Source organism: Grampus griseus (assembly GCF_964374135.1).
Source record: "Grampus griseus genome assembly, chromosome: X".
NCBI lineage: Eukaryota > Metazoa > Chordata > Mammalia > Artiodactyla > Delphinidae > Grampus > Grampus griseus.
In genome coordinates, this window is record NC_138999.1 from 28,098,013 (window position 1) to 28,122,866 (window position 24,854).

General features: G+C 35.0%; 1 protein-coding gene across 5 annotated transcripts in view; it reads left to right on the forward strand.

Annotated features, from left to right (window-relative positions):
- DMD (dystrophin) overlaps window positions 1–24,854 on the forward strand; it is a 2,236,200-nt gene that overhangs the window by 846,017 nt on the left and 1,365,329 nt on the right. For all 5 annotated transcript variants that reach the window (XM_082680764.1, XM_082680765.1, XM_082680763.1 and 2 more), the window contains 5 exons: window positions 5,521–5,666; window positions 11,334–11,546; window positions 14,376–14,489; window positions 15,437–15,592; window positions 21,959–22,129. In XM_082680764.1, coding sequence (XP_082536890.1) covers window positions 5,521–5,666; window positions 11,334–11,546; window positions 14,376–14,489; window positions 15,437–15,592; window positions 21,959–22,129 — 800 coding nt within the window. The remainder of the gene's footprint in view (window positions 1–5,520; window positions 5,667–11,333; window positions 11,547–14,375; window positions 14,490–15,436; window positions 15,593–21,958; window positions 22,130–24,854) is intronic.

The following is a 24,854-nucleotide window of genomic DNA, read 5'->3' on the forward strand; positions in this document are numbered from 1 at the left end:
ACTAGGAAGGATCTTCCCTTGTGTGGGTTTTTGCTTGAGCTAAATAACTTACCTGTGAGATACTAACAAAGGCATTTGATCTTTTCACAAGTTGTTCTGTCTTCTCAGAATAGAGTGGAAGTTTGGTTTAGCTCTCAACGAGAGAACTTTACGTCTTGCATCCGAATACTGATCCGAAGCAGTTATACAGAAAAATATCAACAGTTCAGAAACTGAAATATTTCCCTTCTCATTAAACTGAGAGACCAGAAGGAAGCTAAAGAAGGGAGAAGACAATCAGGGCCTCCCTTAGAAATGAAGTGGACTTGAGGGTGAGATTAGAGCCCATTGAGTAACTATTCCCACAGCTCTTCAGATGTATTTCCTGATTGATGAACCCACACATGGGTAGTGAGATAGCTAGTTCAGAAACTATGGACTTGCTAGGTCCTGTTTCAGTTCTAGCTCCTCCCCAAAGCAATCCACCTGTGAAACACCCAGAGAGTTTACTTAGGATCCAGATTTCAAGGAAGAAAATGTGCCCAAACATCCCGAATCAGAATACAGAATAAGATGTTCCATCTATACAATACGGTAAATAGTGCCCACATGCAATGGTGGTCTGGATTCTTCAATACTTTATCAGGGTTTTGAAGAGAACATGAGACTTTACATAATGTAAGTTATTCATTGAATAATGCAAATTAATGCATACTTTGTTGACATTTTGTTTAACACAAAGAAAAATAATGTATCAAGTTGTGATTATTTCTTAAGATCTAGCTAGAATTGTATTGGTTAATAGAAGAAAGATCAATCAAATTTATTATTTAATAATATAGAATGTTTCAGTGGTCATCTTCTTTCTGGATTTGAGAGATTTTTGTTTTATGCTGGCCTGTGCTGAAAAACAATGGATTCTTTGAATGTATGGCATTTTATTTCTGTCAGTCTGTCTATCTGTCTATCTCCTTTCCTCCCTCCCTCCTTTGATCTATTCCATAGGTGGATGCTGACTGAGTTTTGGACCATCTATAATATTATAACATATACTTATGAGTTAAGTAACTGTTTTATACTTGTACAGTGCTCATGCTACCTTATCACTTTGGTGATAAGCTGACAAGTCAGAAAATCTTTGTTTCCTCTCATTTAATGTAGGTACAATTACAACTACAAATACAATCTTTCCCCAGGATGCTACAAATGCCAAGATTATCCTCAGCACAGTCTAAACACTCTTCCAAATACATGGTTAAATATGCTGTGCAATATAATAAACTATGCCTTGTATATGTATTTTTAAATGACCATTAAGTATTAACCAGTACTGAAACAACAGTATTTAAGTAAACCTGAAGTTAAACAAATAAAACACTTTCATCCTTTTTGTTACCATTTCCCTTGATCTTTATCTATTATTATTATTTAAAGTTTGGTCTGATCATGATTCTCTTTGCAGGATGAAGTGGACACTAACTTTTTAAATTCACTCTGTGTGTGTTAGGATATTCATATGCATGCATTGTATGTCTTCATGTGTGGACATGTGTGTATGTATGTGTGTGTGTTTGTAAATCGTTTCAGAGCAATGTCTTAGGTTTGGCTATGCATCTGGTTCTCTAGAAAGTAAAATTAGTTCAAAGGAACCTACCTCTCCCCACAAATGAAAGAACATGAGTGCCTCTATTCAGCTTTTGTTCTCTCCCTAGCAAGGAAGTGTTCTCCTTTTATTAACATAGATAAAACTTTGTATTAAACTCTTAAAATTTCTACTTAGTCTTGAGTACGTCTCCTTCACTTTCCTGTTGTATTGCATCTCCCTTCTAGCTAATAATAATAGCAAATATGTACCCAACAATGGATGCAGTAATCAGCAAATATAGAGACAAATTTAGAATAAAATGTAGCATCTTATTAAGATCTACAAAGGCCTTCATGGTCGTAGTTTCCCCTGCCCTAATGTCGCACCACACTTCACCTTGCTCACTTTATTCTTGCTACACTTGCCTCCTTGCTGTGCTCCTACCTTACTAGAAATACTCATGTCTTTGGACTGTTAAACTTGTTATTACCCACCTGGAAAACCTTTCTTCTCTGTATTCATATGGCTCCCTCCTTCAGTGCTTTTAAGTCTCTTGTCAAGTGATACTTCCAAAGAGAGGGCTTTTTTATTCACTGTCTGGTCCCTTTCTATCCTTTTTATTTTATTTAATACTTTTATTGTATTCAAAGAGTTTCTGTAACATATAGACATTTTTTTTAAATAATGAAAAAAATAGAAATCTGCATACTGAGCTACTAAACTTAAGAAATGGAATATTGGTAAAACCACTGATGTACTTTGTTGCCCCTCTCAAATTCCGTTCCCTCCCCTCTGTACGCACTCGCACCATCATCTCCAGGCAGATCTTCTGTTTGTCTCTTCTCAGTGCCATTCCCTGCTCTTCCTATGAAAACTACACTTCCTAGGATCCTTTTTTTAAACTGTCTACCTGCTTGGTTCAGCCAGTGGGAGGCACTTGGAGGATACTGAAGGTGAGAAGAGGAGAGAAGATAGAATATTCTCTTCCCCTCTCAGTGTTACAGGGTGCCTCTCCATCAGTGGCTGAGAATGAATCCTCCAACTTTCTAGCCCTCTCTGGAAACAGCATACCTCAGGGACCCTGCATCCCCAAAGGGAATCCCCCTGTGAATTCAGCTCCTGCTGGGTGGTTCCAATTATTGGTTTCTTGTAACACCATCTCACACCTCTTCCCTTTGTCCCTCTAAGCTTGGAGATGGTAGTATCTTCCATTGCTAATCTATTGATTGCCCACCATCCCTTGTGTAAATCCTCGTTGCTCCAACATTTTTATATCTAATTCTCAATCTTAAATTTTTTTTATTGCGTTATCTGGAAGGATCTCCCCCCCACCGCCATAACTTAATTTTTCTTCACTGCCATTTATTTCTATTAGTCATTATAGTCTCTTGATTTGTTTGTTAATTTTCTGACTCACCAATTAGATTTTAAGCATAATGAAAGCCAAGGCTTTGCTATTTTAATTTTTACTTCTTGCTTCCCTGGTGCTCAGAGCACTGAATAATTATTGGCTGAATGAAGGAATAATAAATGACTTCAATTAGTTCTCCCCAAAGTATCTACATCCCCATTTTTATAAATGAGGTCTAAGATGCTAAAATGTTAAGTAATTTGCGAAAGCTAGTGAGTGGAGAGCCAATTCCAAAAGACAGGTTTACTGAACTGCATAATCAGACTTGCTAATTGTCATGCTACACAGCCTCCTTCTGTACAAACAGAATGGAGAAGCAATTCTGATAGATGTTAATGAAAAACCTGTTGATCTTTTTCTAATAAAAAGTAACCCTAATATCTTCATCAACTCTTTCTATACTTACCTTTCTCTCCTGACATATATTCGTCATCTGGATAAAATTGGACTGATTCATATCACCTCTGACAAGCTTCTAATAAATGTTTATTGTGTCCCAGCCACTGCCACAAGGAAAACAAGCACTGTTTTCCAGAATGTATATGTTCAAGTTCAGTTAAACTAAACTTGGTACATTTTATAATCTATCCAACATACCTCCTTGTCTCTACCCATAGACCTGTCTCCTTCCATCTCTTTGCTTCATCATAACTAAATACTGCTTTACTTCAGTACTATTCATGAGATCCCTCTTTGTTTTTATTAATAATTACCTAGCATTCAAATGTATGTAGTTAGCAGAGAAACACATTATTTATATGAAAGAAAGCAGTGAGGTTTAAAGTACCACAGAGATTTTTTGAGATCCTCCAGTATGAAATCAGAAGTGCTCAGGTTAAAGAAGGCCTCTTAAAATATATTTGGGCATGAACTGCCAAATAAATATAAGCACATTGAGTAAAATTCTCAGTATCCCTTTCTAACACACTTTCTAGAAATATATTTTCCATTTGAAAACCCCACTTAACAAACGTGCAAAGTACTTTCCTATATTCTTTTCATTTAGTTCAGAAGGAATTGGTATATAGAAGTGAAACTCATAGGCTATCTGATAAAAACAATGTGGTTTAAATAATGCAATTGGATATAGTTATTTGAGCTAGTATTTTGCAGTGTGATTTTATCTGTTTAGGGAAATTCTCAGCCATTATCTCTTCAAATGTGGCTTCTGTCCCATGTCTCTCTGTGATTCTGGGATACATTTATGTTCATTTTACTGTTTTTTTCTATGTCTCTTATTCTCTCATCTTTATTTTCCATCTGTTTGTCTCTCCATGCTTCATTCCAGATATATATGTATATGCATGTATACATATATATAAATACACATACATACACACACACACATACATGTATATGTTTCTCGCCTACCTTCAGGTTTACTAATTCTCTGTTTAGCTTTGTCTAATCTGCATTTAAACCTATTCATTGTGTTATCACTTTTTCACTTATTGCATGTTTCAGTTCTACAATTTCTTTTTTATTCTTCTTAAAACACTGAAGATCATTTTTATGGTTTCCAGTTTTCTGCCAAAATTCTCAACCTTGAACATGGTCAGTATAGCTACTTAAGTCACATAATCTGTGTGGGCGTGTATAAAATCGAAAATAATGTATAGTAATAAATAGTATATATACATTTTAGATTAAAAACTTGTATATAGCTATATATACACACATTGTACTTTCCCATATATATATAAATTTCATTCCCTAATTTTATATATAGTTGGAATGAATATATGTATGTACATATACATATATGTGTGGGTGTGTGTGGTGCGTGTGTGTGTGTATATATATATATATATATATATGTTAGAGAAAGTACATTGTCTGTTGGTGGCTTTGACTTTGAAACAGGATGATCTTGGTTTAAAATCCTGGCTGTGACACTTACTAGATGTTTGACTATGAACAGATTAGTTGGCCTTCTTTTATAGCCTCTGTTTCCTCAAATGTAAATGGAATAAAAATGTCTATCTCACAGGTTTATTTTAAGAATTAAGAATGATAATGTACGTGATCATTATTAGAGTTTCTGACACTAAACGCACACAAATTGTGTTTCTTTTAGTAAAATACAGCATGAACTGGTGTAATATAAAATATCACCTGCTGTAGATAATGATACTATTTTTCCCAAAGGCAAATGATAATACAGAAAGAGAGTAGTCTTCAAAGTCAAATATACATGAACTCTACTTGGTTTCTCCAGCTACCATCTGTGTTACCTTGGGCAAGTTACTCAGCCTCTCTGTTGCTCCATTTCCTCACCTTAAAAAACATGAATTAAACAATGCAAATCTTGCAAGGCTGATAGGAGGATTCGATGTAATATATGCATAGTTTCTGTCAAAATATCAGGCATGTAATAGGAATTTATCTTCAACAACATAATCATATTCTAATCTGTATATTCACATTTTCACACTTTGTTAATATTTGTAATTATTAGTATGATTGAGTTTGCTGGCAGCTTAGGAAAACAAATGACAAAGTTTTAAATGGTTAAATGATTCTCTTTTTTTCCCTTTCGGTAAAGTTTTGGACACTTTGCCACCCATGCGCTATCAGGAGACCATGAGTACCATCCTCATGTGGATCCAGCAGTCAGAAACCAAACTCTCTGTACCTCAGGTTACTGTCACTGAATATGAGATCATGGAGCAGAGACTCGGGGAGTTACAGGTCTGTGACTATTTAAATGTCTTAAACAATACAGTACAGATCTCATCTATCAAGCAATCACATTGGTATAACCTTAATATAATACTAGAATTAAAATAATCGTGACAAGTGTAATAGTTTACCAGCTGAAAAAATGAAGATTAAGAATTTAAAAGTGTAATATTTTATGCATTTGTGCCTTCTCTCCATAAGATAAAAATTCCATCTTTGAAAACAATGATACGGTCTACTTAAGAAGTATATTCTTTCCTGCTTAGTGTGTATTTTCAGAAACATGGATTTTGATTATTATAGAAGTTCTGGTATTATTCCTCCCCTTTGCTTGCTGATTTAGAGCTCATCTCACATTTCCAAAAAGAAAGTGGTAAAATTAATGTAGTTATAAAATTAGTTTTAATTTAAACCCCTTTTGATGTAATATTGTAATTAAGTTTTGAGTTCTATTCACTGTATTTTAATAGTCTTATATCAGGAAATAAAATACTAATATGGGAAATTAAAGAAATAATTTGTATGAGATTTTAGAATACTTTCCCTGCTAGTTCTGAAAAGCCTGTGTTGTATATCTAATCACATTTTATTTTGTAAGACATTAAAGTGTATTCATTCATTGTATTAAGAGCTGAGATAATATGTCCACATTTTGAGAATTAAATTAAGAAAAAAAGTTAAAAATTTAACTTTGTTATATCAAGAGTTCTTTTTTGGGAATTAAATATTATTTCCTAAAAAAGTAATTTTAGAAGAAGTTCTTCAAAGAAATCTTTATTTAAACATTTCCCAGTATATGTTGTACTATTTAAACTATTTCCTCTACTATAATACCAAACAACCTATAACTGTTTAATCTTTTTGCCCCTTTATGTTGTTGTTTGTAATACCTGAAATAGTTCCAAAATTTACTTTGAAGAATATGTGACTTAATAAAACTATAAATGTAAGGACATAAGAGTACAAAGGTATAGCAATTAGGAGAGTGGGTTAAGTATAAAAGAAACTGTATGCAGATGAATGGAACAGTGTATTTCCATTGATAAAACAGTGATGGAGGGAAAATTATTTATAAATATTATTGAGAAGATGAATTATTAACTAACTGAAAAAAATGAAGTTAGAACCTTGTGTCAAATGTTACACCAAAACAAGCTACCACATAGATTAAAAAGTCAAAAACATTTTAATCATAAATTTTGGAGAAATTTTTAATAAAACTTTAAAAACATATGGGGAAGCACAAAAATCAATGGAAGTGATCACAAACATTGTAAAAATACCAGAGCCAATTTTAAAGAAAAATGAGATAAGGAAAACACTTGTCTGAGTAAGTCATTAATAAGGTAGTCACCAGAAAGAGACATAAATGACCATTAATCCTATGAAAAATTGTACCTCAAATTGTAAAGGATGTAGTACAAATTTACAAAATGAGATATTTTTTACGTACTAAAGTGCAAAAAGAAATCTAAAAAAATAAAACAAATGAATATAACAAAACAGAAACAGACTCATACAGAGAACAAACTAGTGATTGCCAGTGGGCAGAGGGGTGGGGGAGGGGCAAAATGGGGGTATGGGATTAAGAGGTACAAACTACTATGTGTAAAATAAGTAAGATACAAGGATATCTTGTACAGCACAAGGAATATAGCCAATGTTTTATAGTAACTTTAAATGGAGTATCATCTATTAAAACACTGACTTACTATGTTGTACACCTGAAACTAATATATTAACTCAACTATACTTTAATTAACAAAAGAAATTGTAAGGATGTAGTACAAATTTACAAAATGAGATACTATTTTTTACATACTAAATTGCAAAAAAAAAGAAACCCAAAAGATATAGTAAGTGCAGATCTGGCAGCAATGAACTACATCTCACTTATTGGAGGGAATGTAAATTGAATGTAAGTTTTGCTGAGGAAAACTTTTCAGATATAGATACATAGAGATATACATAAATAGATCATAAACATAATTTAAAAGAGTGGAAAACTTAAAATTAATTTATACAGCTAATAATGGGAAATGGTTAAATGAACTGCAGAAGCAATTAAAATCTGTTTTTGAAAAATACTTAATGACATGGGAGAAGGCTCACAATAAATTGCTTAGCTCAAAATGTAGTTCTACATAGAGGGAACTTTCCTCAACATAATAAAGACCATATATGACAAACCCATAGCCAACATCATCCCCAGTGGTGAAAAAGTGAAACCATTTCCAGTAAGATGAGGAACAACACAAGGTTGCCCACTCTCACCACTATTATTCAACATAGTTTTGGAAGTTTTAGCCACAGCAATCAGAGAAGAAAAAGAAATAAAAGGAATCCAAATCGAAAAAGAAGTAAAGCTGTCACTGTTTGCAGATTACATGACACTAAACATAGAGAATCCTAAAGATGCTACCAGAAAAGTACTAGAGCTAATCAATGAATTTGGTAAAGTGGCAGGATACAAATTAATGCACAGAAATCTCTTGCATTCCCATACACTAATGATGAAAAATATGAAAGTGAAATTAAGAAAACACTCCCATTTACCATTGCAACAAAAAGAATAAAATATCTAGGAGTAAACCTGCCTAAGGAGGCAAAAGACCTGTATGCAGAAAATTATAAGACACTGATAAAAGAAATTAAAGATGATACATATAGATGGAGAGATACACCATGTTCTTGCATTTGAAGAATCAACATTGTGAAAATGACTCTACTACCCAAAGCAATCTACAGATTCAATGCAATCCCTATCAAACTGCGACTGGCATTTTTCACAGAACTAGAACAAAAAATTTCACAATTTGTATGGAACCACAAAAGACCCCAAATAGCCAAAGTAATCTTGAGAAAGAAACACGGAGCTGGAGGAATCAGGCTCCCTGACTTCCGGCTATACTACAAAGCTACAGTAACCAAGACAGTATGATACTGGGACAGAAACAGAAAGATAGATCAATGGAACAGGATAGAAAGCCCAGAGATAAACCCACGCACGTACGGTCACCTTATCTTTGATAAAGGAGGCAAGAATATACAATGGAGAAAAGACAGCCTCTTCAATATGTGGTGGTGGGAAAACTGGACAACTACATGTAAAAGAATGAAATTAGAACACTCCCTAACACCATACACAAAAATAAACTCAAAATGGATTAAAGACCTAAATATAAGGCCAGAAACTATCAAACTCTTAGAGGAAAGCCGAAGCAGAATACTCTGTGACATAAATCACAGCAGGATCCTTTTTGACACACCTCCTAGAGAAATGGAAATAAAAACAAAAATAAACAAATGGGACCTAATGAAACTCAAAAGCTTTTGCACAGCAAAGGAAACCATAAACAAGACGAAAAGACAACCCTCAGAATGGGAGAAAATATTTGCAAATGAAGCAGTGGGCAAAGGATTAATCTCCAAAATTTAGAAGCAGCTCATGCAGCTCAATATCAAAAAAACAAACAACCCAATCCAAAAATGGGCAGAAGACCTAAATAGACATTTCTCCAAAGAAGATATACAGATTGCCAACAAACACATGAAAGATGCTCAACATCACTAATCATTAGAGAAATGCAAATCACAGCTACAATGAGATATCATCTCACACCGGTCAGAATGGCCATCATCAAAAAATCTACAAACAATAAATGCTGGAGAGGGCGTGGAGAAAAGAGAACCCTCTTTCACTGTTGGAGGGAATGTAAATTGATACGGCCACTGTGGAGAACAGTATGGAGGTTCCTTAAAATACTAAAAATAGAACTACCATACGAGCCAGCAATCCCATTATTGGGCATATACCCTGAGAAAACCATAATTCATAAAGTGTCATGTGCCACAGTGTTCATTGCAGCTCTATTTACAATAGCCAGGACATGGAAGGAACCTAAGTGTCCAGCAACATATAAGTGGGTAAAGAAGATGTGGCACATATATACAATGGAATATTACTCAGCCATAAAAAGAAACGAAATTGAGTTATTTGTAGTGAGGTTGATGGACCTAGAGTCTGTCATACAGAGTGAAGTAAGTCAGAAAGAGAAAAACAAATACCATATGCTAGCACATATATATGGAATCTGAAAAAAAAAAAGTCATGAAGAACCTAGCGGCAAGATGGGACTAAAGATGCAGACCTACTAGAGAATGGACTTGAGGATATGGGTAGGGGGAAGGGTAAGCTGGGACAAAGTGAGAGAGTGGCATGGACATATATACACTACTAAACGTCAAATAAATAGCTAGTGGGAAGCAGCCGCAGAGCACAGGGAGATCAGCCTGGTGCTTTGTTACCACCTAGTAGGGTGGGATAGGGAGGGAGGGAGGGAGGGAGGGAGATGCAAGAGGGAAGAGATATGGAGACATATGTATATGTATAACTGATTCACTTTGTTATAAAGCAGAAACTAACACACCATTGTAAAGCAATTGTACTCCAATAAAGATGTTTAAAAAAATGTAGTTCTATGCATACTAGATATTGTGTAAATAATCAAGGGTAACAGTTTAATAAAGTAAAATAAAAATAAAAAATAACATATCACAAAATAAACATAAGGTATGCAACCACCAAATTATGTTTGACACATAATTATGCATATGTGAGTGGTAAAATATGATTAGCTCTTCAAGGTTTAGTTTTACATGGAAAGAACTGGAAGTTTATGTAAAAAGTAATAGTTGTGGGCTTCCCTGGTGGCGCAGTGGTTGAGAGTCTGCCTGCCGATGCAGGGGACACGGGTTCGTGCCCCGGTCCGGGAAGATCTCACATGCTGCGGAGCGGCTAGACCCGTGGGCCATGGCCACTGAGCCTGCGTGTCCGGAGCCTGCACGTCCGGAGCCTGTGCTCCGCAGCGGGAGAGGCCACAACAGTGAGAGGCCCGCGTACCGCAAAAAAAAAAAAAAAAGTAATAGTTGTATATAATGGGTATTTTTTTCAATTTTTTATCTTCACCCTTTTTAGTTTATAACCAGAAAGTAACATTTAAATAAATACTGAGTCGGTGAAACCTAAAGATATGCATCGTGTTATAAGGGGTGGAATAGATTATACAGTACAAATGTAAAATCAAGTTTGTAAATTCTCCCCAAAATTCCCTAGAATTTCACTGTGATACTACAGAACAGAGCAGTGTCTTTTGAAAAATAAAAAAAATTCATTAAGTGGCATTAGTAAACCTTCCATCTGGTAACTTATTCAGAGCTTTGTTATCACATCTATCAATCTGATTTAGTTATATTTTTATCTATGAAGGTTAAAAGTTATCTTACTTAAAGGCTCAGTATAATTAAGTTAAACTCCATTAATTGAATCATAAATGCAGTTATTAATATACAGACAAAATGTAATAAAATTAGGTGTGCTAAAGCTCTTTGGTTCAGTAATATATAGCTTTGTATATATTTGGCATTGTTCAGAAGACTAGGCATAGATTTTTAAATAAAATATTATTAAATAATGTGTAAACTACTCTTATTAAAATTAGAATTTAAATGACTATTTTATAATTAATGTACCTAATTTATTTTTAGATGTTTGAATCACGTAGCTTTCATTTTAAGTAATTTGATTTATCTGAAACTAGTCAATGAAATTGAACAGTGAAACTCGTTAGTATTCATCAGTCAGTATAAATGCACTTTCTTCTTTTTAATTTTGAGGCTTTACAAAACTCTCTACAAGAACAACAAAATGGCCTAAACTATCTCAGCACCACTGTGAAAGAGATGTCAAGGAAAGCGCCCTCTAATATTAGCAGGAAATATCAGTCAGAATTTGAAGAGATTGAGGGCCGATGGAAGAAACTCTGTGCCCAGCTGGTCGAACATTGCCAAAAGCTGGAGGAGCAAATGGCTAAACTCCGAAAACTTCAGGTACTTCAAGATTTTACTTTTTATATTCATTTTTTTCTTTACTTGTTTGTCTCCTAATGATGAGTTACAAAATTTAAAGACATTTAACCTCCATAGTCCCTCAAAGTCAGTGATAAGGTCAAAAGACACAAATCTGTCTCAAAGGAGTATAGTCTGCCTATTGATTTTAAGAAAACTTTAATTAAGAGTTCTGCTTCTTAGATTTTCTTTAGAATTAGTTTTTTTTTTCACCAATACCAATAGGACTTAAACATGTTTTTAGCTCAGTAATTTTCAAAACCCATCTTTTCTTTAGTCTGGTTGTCCTCTAAATAGAGGTATCATTTAGATTATGAATAGATAAGAAGTTATCTACCATGTAATATAGTCATATCATTTCATCAGCATATTTCACTTGTAATTTTATGTATAAATTTGACCCCATCACCTTCTACAAACCAACTTCTACTGACTTAATTTGTTTGAATAGTGCCACCTGATCACCCAAGCATTAGTAAACCAACAATTACACTGTAGTGTAAAGTTTAAAACATTTGGTGATGCAGGTAATATCTCTCTTATGTGGTAAATTATTGTGAAGAATGTTAATGCTGGGAAGAATCTTGAAAGCATCATGGCATGATGGAAAAGCATTGGAATAAGACGCCTTTGTATCTAAATCCCAGTCCAGCTACTTAGTTGTTTTTTTCTTACCTTTCACAAACCAAAAGACCAAGCAGTTTTAAATCATTCTTTAAAGCACAACATCCACATTTATGTGTCTCTACGTAGGAACATATGTGTACATGCATATACATGCATACACACATATACATAAAAACATTTTTATCAGTACCACTGGCGAAAGAGGGTACAATTACTTGGTCTTTGCCATCAAGGAGCCCATGTTCTGGTGAAGGAGAAAGGTGAGTGTATTTTTTTCCTATTGCTGCTGTAATAAGTTGCTGCAAATTTAATGGCTTAAAGCAGCACACATTTATTATGTTACAGTTCTGGGGGTCAGAAGTTCAATGTCAGTCTCAGTGAGCTAAAATCAAGGTATAGGCAGGGCTGTGTCCTTTCTGGAGGCTTTAGGAGAAAATGTGTTTCCTTGTCAATTTTAGCTTTTGGAAACTACATTCCTTGGCTTATGTTTCCATCTTCTGTCTTTAAAGCCAGTAGTATAACACCTTCCAATTTCTCTCTTACACTCCTGCCTCCGTCTTAATAAGGACCCTTGTGGTTATATTGTGCCCATCTGGATAACCCAGGATCATCTACCCATCTCAAAATCCTTAACTTAATCACATCTGCGAATTCCTTTTTGCCATATGAGGCACCGTATTCACAGGTTCCAGTGATGGGGGCCTGAACATCTTGGAGGGTCATTATTTAACCCACCACAGTAAGTAAATTAAACAGTGCAGTAAACGTTATGATAGTGGAAAGAGAAGAAAAGCAACATAAACTGGGAAAAGGGGTTATGAAATGTTCTTGGAGCATGGTTTATCTTACTACACCTTGAATAAGTAGAATTTAGGCACCTAATAAAAGAGGAAGAAAGAGTTCCTGACAAAATGGAGCAGTATGTTCAATTAACTGGAAGTAGTTCAATATTGGGGAGACAAAAGATATGTTTGGAGATTAATAAAATATGTGATTGGAGAAGTGGTCTGGGGGTAGATCGTGAATGGGTTGGTCACCATGCTTTGGAATATGAATTATAATCTAATGGTGATGGGATTAAAAATAATGATAAGGTGGAACTGTTACTTTAAGGGGGGAAAGATAAGATAATATCTGTGTTTTTAAAACATCACTTTGAGAAGAGGAAGGAGGAGAGAATAATATTGGCACCACTGTGGAGAATGGATTAGAGTGGAGTAAGACTGAAGCAGATACCAAAAAGAGCTAATGCAATAATCAAGGAGCCAATAATAAGATCTAAACTAGGACAGTGGTGATGTGAAGAAAAGAGCAAAACTAGGCTCAAAAGATGTCAGCCAGATAATAATGTTAAAGTTTTTAGATTCAGTCAAATGCTTTTAAAGTCATTATTATTTATCATATTGAAGAGGAAAATTTCTGAGAAGCACACATTTTCAATAGAAATTTAATTAAGAAAGGAGAAAGTAGCACATCTGGACAGCATAGTTGAATTGTAGGCAAATAAAGGAGTTTGAAAAATCATACACTTGAAAAGTAGCCCCCAAAAAGCAGCAGAACAAACAGACATTATGTGAGAAAATAATGGGATGTACTTGGCTATTTACAAATGATAAAAGATGACATTTTCCACCTGATCATTACTTCACCCTGGTCAGGCAAATGGGAAACGAAAAGCAAATTTTTTCTCTCTTTAAAGATGACAAAATCTTGTTCTGAAAGTTCTCAACTGGAGGGGCTATGTAAACTGTCAACTGTAGAAAACAGTTTTTTGGAAGTTCAGGTTTAGGGAGGCTATAAAGACACCATTACATTGAGTTTACTGTTCATAGTTTGTTTTATGTACTTAAGGGCACATTCTTAGTATCATCATGAGTTGTTTTGTAACTTAAAATTTCTCTAGAGGGGGATATGATTTAATGTTCTCAAGAGCAACATCATAAAACCACATTTGGTAGTAATTTTTTATTTTTAACAATAGCAGACTTCATACACCAGTGCTCATACAGTAGGCCATAAAAATGCAGTCTTAGAGAAAATATTCTTTTCCTAAAGAGCTACATAGAGACATCCTTCAAACATGGGAATTGTTCCTAGGCTTGTGTTCAAACATATCACCGTGATGAATTGTGTTAAGATAAATCAGCACCCCAATAATGCCTTAAAATGGGTCTCTGATTTCAGAATCACATAAAAACCCTGAAGAAATGGATGGCCGAAGTTGATGTTTTCTTGAAAGAGGAATGGCCTGCCCTTGGGGATTCAGAAATTCTTAAAAAACAGCTGAAGCAGTGCAGGGTAAGATTTTTATATGATACTTTTCATATGAAGACTTTTATATGGAAAATATTATTTAGTTATATTGATGATTCTGAACCAGGGGCAGTTTTGTCCCTCTGGGGGACATTTAGCAATGTCTGGAGGCGTTTTCATTTGTGGCAACTTGGGGTGGGGTAGATGCTACTGGCATCTAGTGGGTAGAGGCCAGGGATGCATCTAAATATCCTACAATGCACAGAACAGCACCCCACAGCAAAGAATTACCCAGCCCCAAATGACAGTAGTGCCAAGGTTGAGAAACTGGGCTAAATAAGAGAGAAATAGACAAAATATTGCCTTTTACTCAACACTCACTTTACAGTATTATTTTGATATAACATGCAGTTTAATTTAAAGGTAAAGAATTTTTTGAGCTATTTGTTATATCTTATTACAGGTTATCAGTCATACTATGTTTTTCTTACCATGTGTGTTGCACTGTAGTATAAGACAACGTGTATTTTGAAATAATAATGATTATACAATTGTCATGCAGTGGGAGGAGAACAATCTAGCTCTTTAAAGAACTTTCTTTGTGAATAAAAGCTAAAAAAGCAAATCCATTTTAAAAATAACCTTCACACCATCTTGCTATAAACAATTATTGCAATACCCTGTGTTTGAAAATCAAAATTCCTTCAAAAATAATAATGTATAAAACTCATCATTTTTGCAGTTTTCTCACACAAAGTATTAAGTGTATTTACTTTTGTAACTAATATAAGTAGACTACAGATACATAATTCCCTATTTCATTCATGCCATAAAAACCACTGAACATTTTTTTGCAACATATATTTCAGATTTTAAAGGGCAAAATTCATGTGTAGTGTCATGATTCCTAATTATATGTTTCCTACCTATGTTGCATTTCAAATAGGTTGTGGTAATTTTTTCAGCTAACTTAAATTGAATTATTTCCTTAGCTTTTAGTCAGTGATATTCAGACAATTCAGCCCAGTCTAAACAGTGTCAATGAAGGTGGACAGAAAATAAAGAATGAAGCGGAGCCAGAGTTTGCTTCTAGACTGGAGACAGAGCTCAGAGAACTTAACACTCAGTGGGACCACATGTGCCGACAGGTATGTTCAATCTCTGTGGCTCGCTTCTTTTTAATTATGATTTCTTAATGTCTCCCTTCACCATTGCCCTTTTAAAAAGTTTAGTCTCTATGTTGTTGCTTTAAAGCACAGTTAATTAAAACTAGCCTTTGTCTAGCATATAAATTATTTTCATAGTAGATATTTTAAATAGTATATTCATCTTATTGGGGTCCTAAAATGACCTTATCGCATGCAGCTGTCATTCTGAACAATAAGGCCCTTTTCTTAGGCATTATTTTTATTGAATCTTTTCTCCAATGCATAACTTTATACAAGTAGTTGGATCAACAGAAGATACTCTTTACTTCTATACTTGGTACAGAAATAAAATGAATGAGTAATGCATGCATATGTACAAATATGATAAGTATTTTTCACTTTTGATTGTTAAGATTGACAAGTTTGGCTTCTTCAGTACGTCCCTTTCAATAAATGGATTAAGATTGGGAAATAGTTAAGAATAGCTCAGTAGAAAACATATAAAATAACTGTACATTCACATCTGAGTTCCTCATTTTTATATAGCAGAGTGTTTTATAGATATTTATTTCCAATTTTAAGATTAAATTACGGAAGAGAAAATATTACATACACATGTAGTGTACATCAGATACTTCTTGTTCAAAAGATGAAATTTTGACCTAATGCAGTGACTGCTTTTCAGTACACTAATACCTTTTTTGAAGTTAATGATAGGTTTCATTTTACGTGTATTAGAGGCAGTCAGTCTTTCGTTATTTCTAAGTAACCTTTGAAAGTTGAAAAGAAATCATGCCAAAAGGCAAAAACTAAATTTGAAAAAGAAAGGAATTTGGACAAGTAAAAGTCAAGACAAGTCACCCAGCTAATACCATCACTGACAAATGCTCAGCAGTTCTATTAACTCACAGATGAGATAGCCCTGGGTCAGCTAGCTTGCATTCTTCTCCTGCAGTAAGCTGGTTCTAGAAGGGATGTTCAGGAAAAAAATATTACCTAGAGAATAAATTTTATCATTGATGTTTTCCTGGAAGGCCAGTATGAAAGGTATTTGTTTGTTGAATGCTTTTAATGGATGAATAGAAAGGACAACACCAGTTTATTTAGCGCAAGGGAGAGGACAACAGCAAAAAAAGTTTTATGAGAAAATGGGCGGGAAATAAGTCATTAATTTTCTTTTAAGTCACAGTGAGGATTTACTATTCATATCAGGTACGATGGGAAGCTATTAGACCTTTAGGTATAGAAGTGGCATCATGTAAAGTGGTTGTTTAAAAGTTTGCTATATAATCCTGTTATATGAAGAATAGACCAAAGGGGCACAAGTGGAAGCACGTAGGAATCCCAGTTATCCAGGTAGGAAATAATACTGGCAAAGAACAGCCGGGGATGTTAGTGGAGATTGAGAGACATGAAGAAATTTGAAACGTATAATCCTCTTATGACGTCATGTTTGGTTAACTGTCCAAACCTCTCCCAATAATTTTCCAAGTTCTCCCATAGAGATAGAGCTGGTTTGAACTCTTGTTGCTCTGTCTCATTACTGTTTATTGCTTTTATGTGTATTTTACCATTATACAGTAATTAACATGAAGAGGGGCTGTGTTATTCTAGGCAAACTGGACCAAAGTGCTTGTGTGAGTCAAACTTTGTAGAAACTCTATCCTCCCTGGCCAACTTCAGCAAGCTTATCTCACTCAATGTGGTCACTCGTTTTTCTTGTTTCTTCTAACCAGTTAGGCAAGTTCTTCCTTGTTATATTTTTCATCAGGGCTTTCACACTCACATCCACCCTTCCTTGATCATTATTCTTATCCTAAGTACACATTCGTTTCTTGATTTTATGTTTTATCAGACCCCATTAGAAATGGCAGTGCTTGCTGAAGGAGAATGCTTGCAGAAAGTCCAGGGTGATGGGGAGGGAGGGATAAGCATATTCAGAGTTTTCTGTTTTGAGCAACAGTGTTGGCTACTGTGCCTTTAAAGAAGGAAAGACTGCGAGCTAAGGGAGGAACCAAATTGACTAGCTTAATAGAATGATCAGTACTTCTATTTTGGTCATGTTTATTTTGGAGAAGTAGACAGTCAAAATACATCTGGAATTCAAGTGGGGTGCTTAAATTGAACGTATAAACTATGTACACAAAAATAAAGATAACATTTATGTAAGATAACTCCTATCTCACAATGAAAAGATTTGTCAGACCCACTTCCCCAAAATATTTGGCCAAATTGGATAAAATAAAAACTCTGATGGATGGAGAAGACTTTCTTGTGGATAGAGAGGCAAACAATGTGTAAGAGCAACAGCTCTGGAACCAGATTGCCTGGGTTTAGGTCTTGCCTTCACCATAAACTACTTGTGTGATCCTGGAAGAGTTGTTTAATCTCTCTGTGCTTCAGTTTCCCAGTCTTTACAATGTGATGATATTACTGCCTGCTTTATAAGAATTTTAAAATAATAATTAAATGAATTTGTGTTTGTAAGGTGTACAGATCAGTATCTAGCACAGAATAACCACTTGTTAAATAAAATAAATGGATATGAAATAGACATAAACCTACATATATAAAATTATAAAGCATTTATAATTTCTAAATAAATAATGTATGATTATATATTTTAATTATTAGTGGCTATAAATTTATACTAGATAGTTATCAAGAAACACTGGATTTAGAAACCAGGTGGATGTCATTCTGGCACCTTGCAGATCATTGTCTTTCCAAGTCAATGCATCTTTTGGGTGCAGTCATCCACAGACCCCTGGGTCACTCTGCCTCATTCCTTGAGTATTTTAACAGCTGACTCACTGTTAACTCCTGTCATAATTCTTGGTGATTTCAGTATCTTCTTAGATGGTTCTTCTAGTTCCTGAGCCCTCGGTTCCTTGGTAACCGCTACAGTGATTTTTGTCTTCCACCCTGCCTCAGCCACTCACTCCCAGCTTCATAATCTAGACATCACACCCCGCAGCCTCCAGCACACACACAATACAACCACTATGGAACCTGTATGGAGATTCCTCAAATAATTAAAAATAGAGCTGCCTTATGATCCAGCAATCCCACTTCTGGGTATATTTACAAAGGAAATGAAATCAGGATCTCAAAGAGATATCTGCACTCCCAAATTCATTGCAACATTATTCACAATAGCCAAGATAAGGAGACAACCTAAGCTTTGGTCAGGGATAAACAGATAAAGAAGATGTGGCGCGCGCGCGCACACACACACGCGCGCACACACACAGTATTATTCAGCTGTGAGAAAGAAGGAAAGCTTGCAATTTGCAACAAGCTAGATGAAACTTGAGGGTATCATACTAGGTCAAATAAGTCAGAGAAAAACAAATGCTGTATGATCTCAGTTATATGTGGAATCTAAAAAAGCCAAACTCAAGTGAGTAGAATGGGGACTGCCAGGGCTTGCAGAGTGGCGGAAATGAAGAGATTCTGGTCAAGTGGTACAAACTTCTGGTTTATGATGAGGAAGTTCTTGGGATCTAATTTACAGTATGGTAACTACAGCTGACAGTTTTATATTCTATACTTGACAGTTGCTGGGACAGTAGATCTTTAATGTTTTCACGATAAAAAGTAAAACGGTAATCATGTGTGATGATGAAGGCATTGACTAATCCTATTGTGGTAATCATTTCACAATATATATGTGTACTTTAAACAGTGTTTTATGTCAATTGTATCTTAATAAAGGTGGGGGGAAAAGGAAGTAGAATGGGGAGGGGCAGTGCTGAATGTTAGATTTACAAATTCTAGAACAAGAAACATGAAGAACTTTCTATTTTATCAAGAGGTTGATGCAATATAATCTGCTGAAACTGGTGGTCGATTGGTAAATTTAAGGCTAGAAGGTTGACATCACTAATGTGATAAAGGTGAGGGAGAAATTGTGATTTTAACCTCAATGTTTTCACAGAAACCCTTCTAAAATACGAAACCACAAAAAAAAATTCATCTCTCTCTGATCAGTTGTAGAGCTGTGGAATGTTAAATTTGGAAAAGACCTTGGAAATCTTCTGCTCCAATTGTTAGGTTAGTTAAGAAGTGGAGATAAAGAGAAATGAAGTGATGTTTCCAGGTTCACTTAGCTTGTTAGTGACTGAGTACAGGTATCCAGATTCCAAAGCTGGTGTTCTTTCCAATGCACTCATGCTGTCACCTCAAAATGAATTCCTTTTCTTTTCTTTCTTTCCTTTTAAAATAATCACTCCTGATCCCTTTCTTCTGGTTTAGTTTTATAGCATGCAATATGTTTTTTACTACAAGTCTTTGCCTAAGTTCCGTTAGTCACTCTAATATTATTGTCACTTTGCCAACTACCTCAAAAGATTATAGCAGAGTATCTAAGTAGAAATTTAACAGCTTGTTTACTTGGGCTTATTATAGGCTCATTGACTATGCAAAATAATCTTTATACCTTAACTAGTGTAATTGTTAGATACATGCTTCTAGCTGTGTCAGAATGAAACATACATTTACACTTCAATAGATGAAGCACTACATTCTCCTAGGAGAGTAAAGAAAGTAGTTTTAATTTAACTACCTTAGGCTTAGGGTGGTTGCAAAGTGTAAGGAAAATTAATATGATGATGGTTCTGTACATATTTAGTATTTGGTAAAGTACCATGAAAACTTTATTATACTAAAAGTATGCCTTATGTATTAAGACTTTACAATTACAACTCTGTTATTTAAAAGATAGAACTCTACTTAATCCCAGAGAGAAGAATAACATCATTTGATTAGAGTTATTTTTTAATTAATTAATTTATTTATTTTTGGCTGTGTTGGGTCTTCGTTGCTTCATGCGGGCTTTCGCTAGTTGCGGCGAGTGGGGGCTACTCTTCGTTGTGGTGTGCAGGCTTCCCATTGCAGTGGCTTCTCTTGTTGCAGAGCACTGGCTCTAGGCGTGTGGGCCTCAGTAGTTGTGGCATATGGGATCAGTAGTTGTGGCTCACAGGCTGTAGAGCGCAAGCTCAATAGTTGTGGCACACGGGCTTAGTTGCTCCGCAGCATGTGGGATCTTCCCGGACCAGGGCTCGAACCTGTGTTCCCTGCATTGGCAGGCAGATTCCTAGCCACTGCACCACCAGGGAAGTCCCTAGAGTTATTTTTTAAGGTAAAAGAGAAGCACTATATATAATCATTCTAATACTGAATTGAGATTTTTCCCTCAATGTGTTACAGCAGGGTACTTTATAACAAGCTATTATCATGCACGATTTTCTCTTAGGTATTTTAAGTTTTGCTATCTTTCTGGTTAATAAGTAATAAATTCTGTTATAAAGTTAGTATTTCAGAAATGTATGAGGCTTTACAAGGCACAAGTCTCCTGTCACACATGCTGTTTTTCAACTTGTTTTTTTAATTTAAAATTAAATACCGGATAACTTTCACTTCAGTATAGATGTATTGGTGCTATGTGGTATCCTATTCTGTGTGTGTACATGTGTATCCCACTATTTATTTAACTAACTCTCCATGAAAGCACATTTGGGTTTGTTTCCAATATGTTGCTGTCTCCAAAGCTGAATTGAATAGTGTACATACAACTTTGTACACTTCGTTTTGTATGATTCATTCTTTAAAGTGGAAGAGTAGACTCAGATTTATGAACATTAAGAAATTTAATGCATTTTGCCAATTTACTGTCTAAAAGGTTGTACTATGTCAGATATTTCCCTCAACGGGTATAAAAACTTTTCTTTTCCCACATCCCTGCTCAAACTGGGCATTTTTGCTAGTTTTTTCCAGTCTCATATTTGAAAACATACTAATTTAATTTAATTTGCTGTTATTTAACTATAAATGATACTGAGCATCTTTTCACATATATATGGCCTCATTTTAATTTTATTTCTGTGAATTACATGACTATGTCTTTTATCCATTTTCTATTTTTTTCTTTTTTATGAGAGTTTTCTGTAGGTATATGATTATTAAGTTCCTAGGATATTTGGACTTGTAAAACAGCATCAAAGAGCACAAAGAATTTCTACTTCTATTGTGTGCCAACAAATTTACTCTTCCAACTGAAACAATGTTTTTCTTTATTCTCCATTTGCAGAAATGCATTACCATACACCATAGCTAAATTATGGTCTTAAGAGAATCTGTTCATTATGCCAAGGAAATGCCTATATCTCATTTTAACACTTAGGTGAAATTAAGTGTATCCAATTGCTATGACTTACTTTCCTCCTTCATGTAAGCTTTTTACTTCTTGCTTCATCTTTTGTATCTAAGCTTTCTATTATTTACAGACTCGTCAATAATAATATAATGGTAATGTTTTGTGACTTTCAATATTCATGCTTTACTTCTTGGTTTGTTTTATGGAAGGTCTATGCCAGAAAGGAGGCCTTAAAGGGAGGTTTGGATAAAACTGTAAGCCTTCAGAAAGATTTATCAGAGATGCATGAATGGATGACACAAGCTGAAGAAGAATACCTAGAGAGAGATTTTGAATATAAAACCCCAGATGAATTACAGACAGCAGTTGAAGAGATGAAGGTAAAAGAAACCAAATAAAACAAATTGTGATTCTGCACAGTCGGCTCTTTTCTTGGTTTAATAGTAGAGGTTGCTTTTTGATTGATTTAGCTTCAAGTTTGATATACATTGTATAGAATGTTTAAACTTTTTATTTATTAAGTCTATGCATTGTGGTCACAACATAAATATTGACAACCACGGTTTGGAGCATTTTCCCCTTGAAATTATGTACTATTAAGAGATTGGAATCAGCTACTCACATTAGATGTTTCTAGCTGATGCAAATTCAAACTGGAAATATGTCAAAGTGTTATTGAAATGACAGTTCAAATGTCAACAGGCTGTGTTAATTTGGTGGTTTAAAGGGTTTCTTAGAATTTGGGAGTACTAAATATTTTAGCTGATGGTCTTTAATATGGATAAAAGGACTGTGTTTACATGAACTTCTCTTGAAACGATAGGATAAAAAATACAACATTGATTTAGGACCAAGGAAACTGGTATGTAGAAAGGACTGGGAGGTGAAGCTTGGTAATTGGATCTACACAACTGCATTTCAGGATGGCCCCGGACAACTCAGTAGTCAGTGTAATCCTCTATTTTTTCATGTGTAAATCATCTCATTTTATAACTTGAAAGTATCAGCTGAGGACTGAAACTTAAATGTAAGTAAATTACCTAGCTCAGAGTGAGCACTCAATGATTTGCAGCTATAATGATACTTACTATCTTCATGTACTAGCAATAACACATTTTTTAACCACATTAGCCTAGGTGAATTATTAATACATATTTGTTTGGTTTGAGGCCTCATGATGGAGCAGAATCATTTTGGAGCTAGACACTTGGGTTTAAAACCTGCTTTGGCCCCTTGCCAACTGTGTAAACTTGGGCAAGTTGCATAAGCCCAGTGAGCTTTCATTCCCTCATTTGTGAACTAGATATCAAAATACCTGATTTTCAGAATTATTTGAAGGGTGAAACATAAAAGTCCTAATGTAGTACACAAAATAGATGCCCCAAACTAGTTAATTATTATTACCATTATTATCATTGTTGTGTGGTAAGAAATTAATTATATGCACTTTATTATATATTTTATATGATTATTCAATGAATATTGTAATTAATAGTAGAATGTGCCCACATGAAAACTCAGATGCTTAAATATCAAAGATATCATATGGCTTTAGTCACATGGAAATTAAAATTAAAACATATAAGGAAGACTATATTTGGATAAACAGTAATAGTGTCTTTGAGTATTAAAAACTACAGAATCATTCTAATCTAACAATACCATACATCATTCATTTATCAAGAAATATTGTATACTTACTGTCAAACACCCTTCTAGACACAGAATACAGTAGTGTGCAATACATAAAAGCTACCTGACTTCTTGGAATTTTCATTCTAGTTGGGGCGGGGGGGTAGGCAATGAATGGAGAAATTTAAAAATTCATTTGAGATCATGATGATTTCCCAAAAAAATAAACCAGGATTGTGAAATAAATAATAACTAGAGCACAGGTGGCAGTTGGAGGTGGTGAGATGCTGTTTTAGAAAGGGTTGATTTGTAGGGCATTTGTGAGGAATTATATTTAATCTGAGATATGAATCATAAGAAAAAGCCAACCTTAAAAATGTCTTATGGGGCACATTCCATTCTGAGGGAAGAGCTCCTGCAAAGACCCTAAGGCTAATTGGGAAGAGAAAGAGGCCCACCTGACTGAAGAGAGTAAAACAGGATAAATGACCTGAGGTGATTTGTAGGGGCTGAGTAGATATCTGCTAACACAGGAGCTTTGTAGGATACGGAGGGGTTTTCATTCTTAGTGAAATGAGAAAGCCATTGGAAGGACTATAATGATTTTAAGTTTGACTGTGGGGAGGTCCCCATTAAGGAAATTATATCATTATAGAATGTGAGAGCTGGAGGGTACTTTGGAAGGAAACTAGTCTACACTTCCTCTGTGCAGATCAGAAAACGGAAATTCCCAGATAGGTCAAATAATTTACTCATAGTCACAGGCTTTATCTGTGGTAGAATCAAGAATATATTTCCCTCTATCCCTATCCCATTCTAAGCTGTTCTAAGCTATGATATGCCATTCCATTCCATTCTGTGAAGCATGTGCCACCCCACTTGCCTTTCCTCGCACGTCTCAATTCCCTCATGGCTTTTCTCGCCATCTCTTCTAATGCTGCATAGCCACTACTTCAGATCCCTAAGGAGATAATCAGCAGTCAGCTTGTGTTCAGCTGTTCTGTGTTTCCTGGTTCCTTTGTTTGGATCTGGCCCTCTCCCCTCATTCCTTGAACACTTTGCTTATCTGGTAACCACTCAGTCAGATCCCTTTTCCTTTTCCAGTACTGGAGAGTAGACTGTCTCAAATTTTTTTAAAAAGTTATACACAATCCCTGAAATGAGTGGCCCAACCAATCAGTTCACACTGATTTGCATGTTTAAATAACAGATTTAGCTACAAAACTGGTGCATATGGGGGTAATATTGAAAAGAGGAAAAGCTCAGGCAGCTTGTGTCCACAACAGCAAAGGGAGTTGGCATTTCTTGTGTTTTCCGTCTGCCAGTCAAGGTAATCTCTTTCAGTCTGTTTCCCTACCTAGAGGGTAGTGATAGTACCTTGTTCAGGCTTCCACCTGTGCTCCTGTTGAGAGCAATTTTTTCTTCATTGTCGGAAGAGACTCATAGACCTACTTCGTCATTTCTCCTTGATTT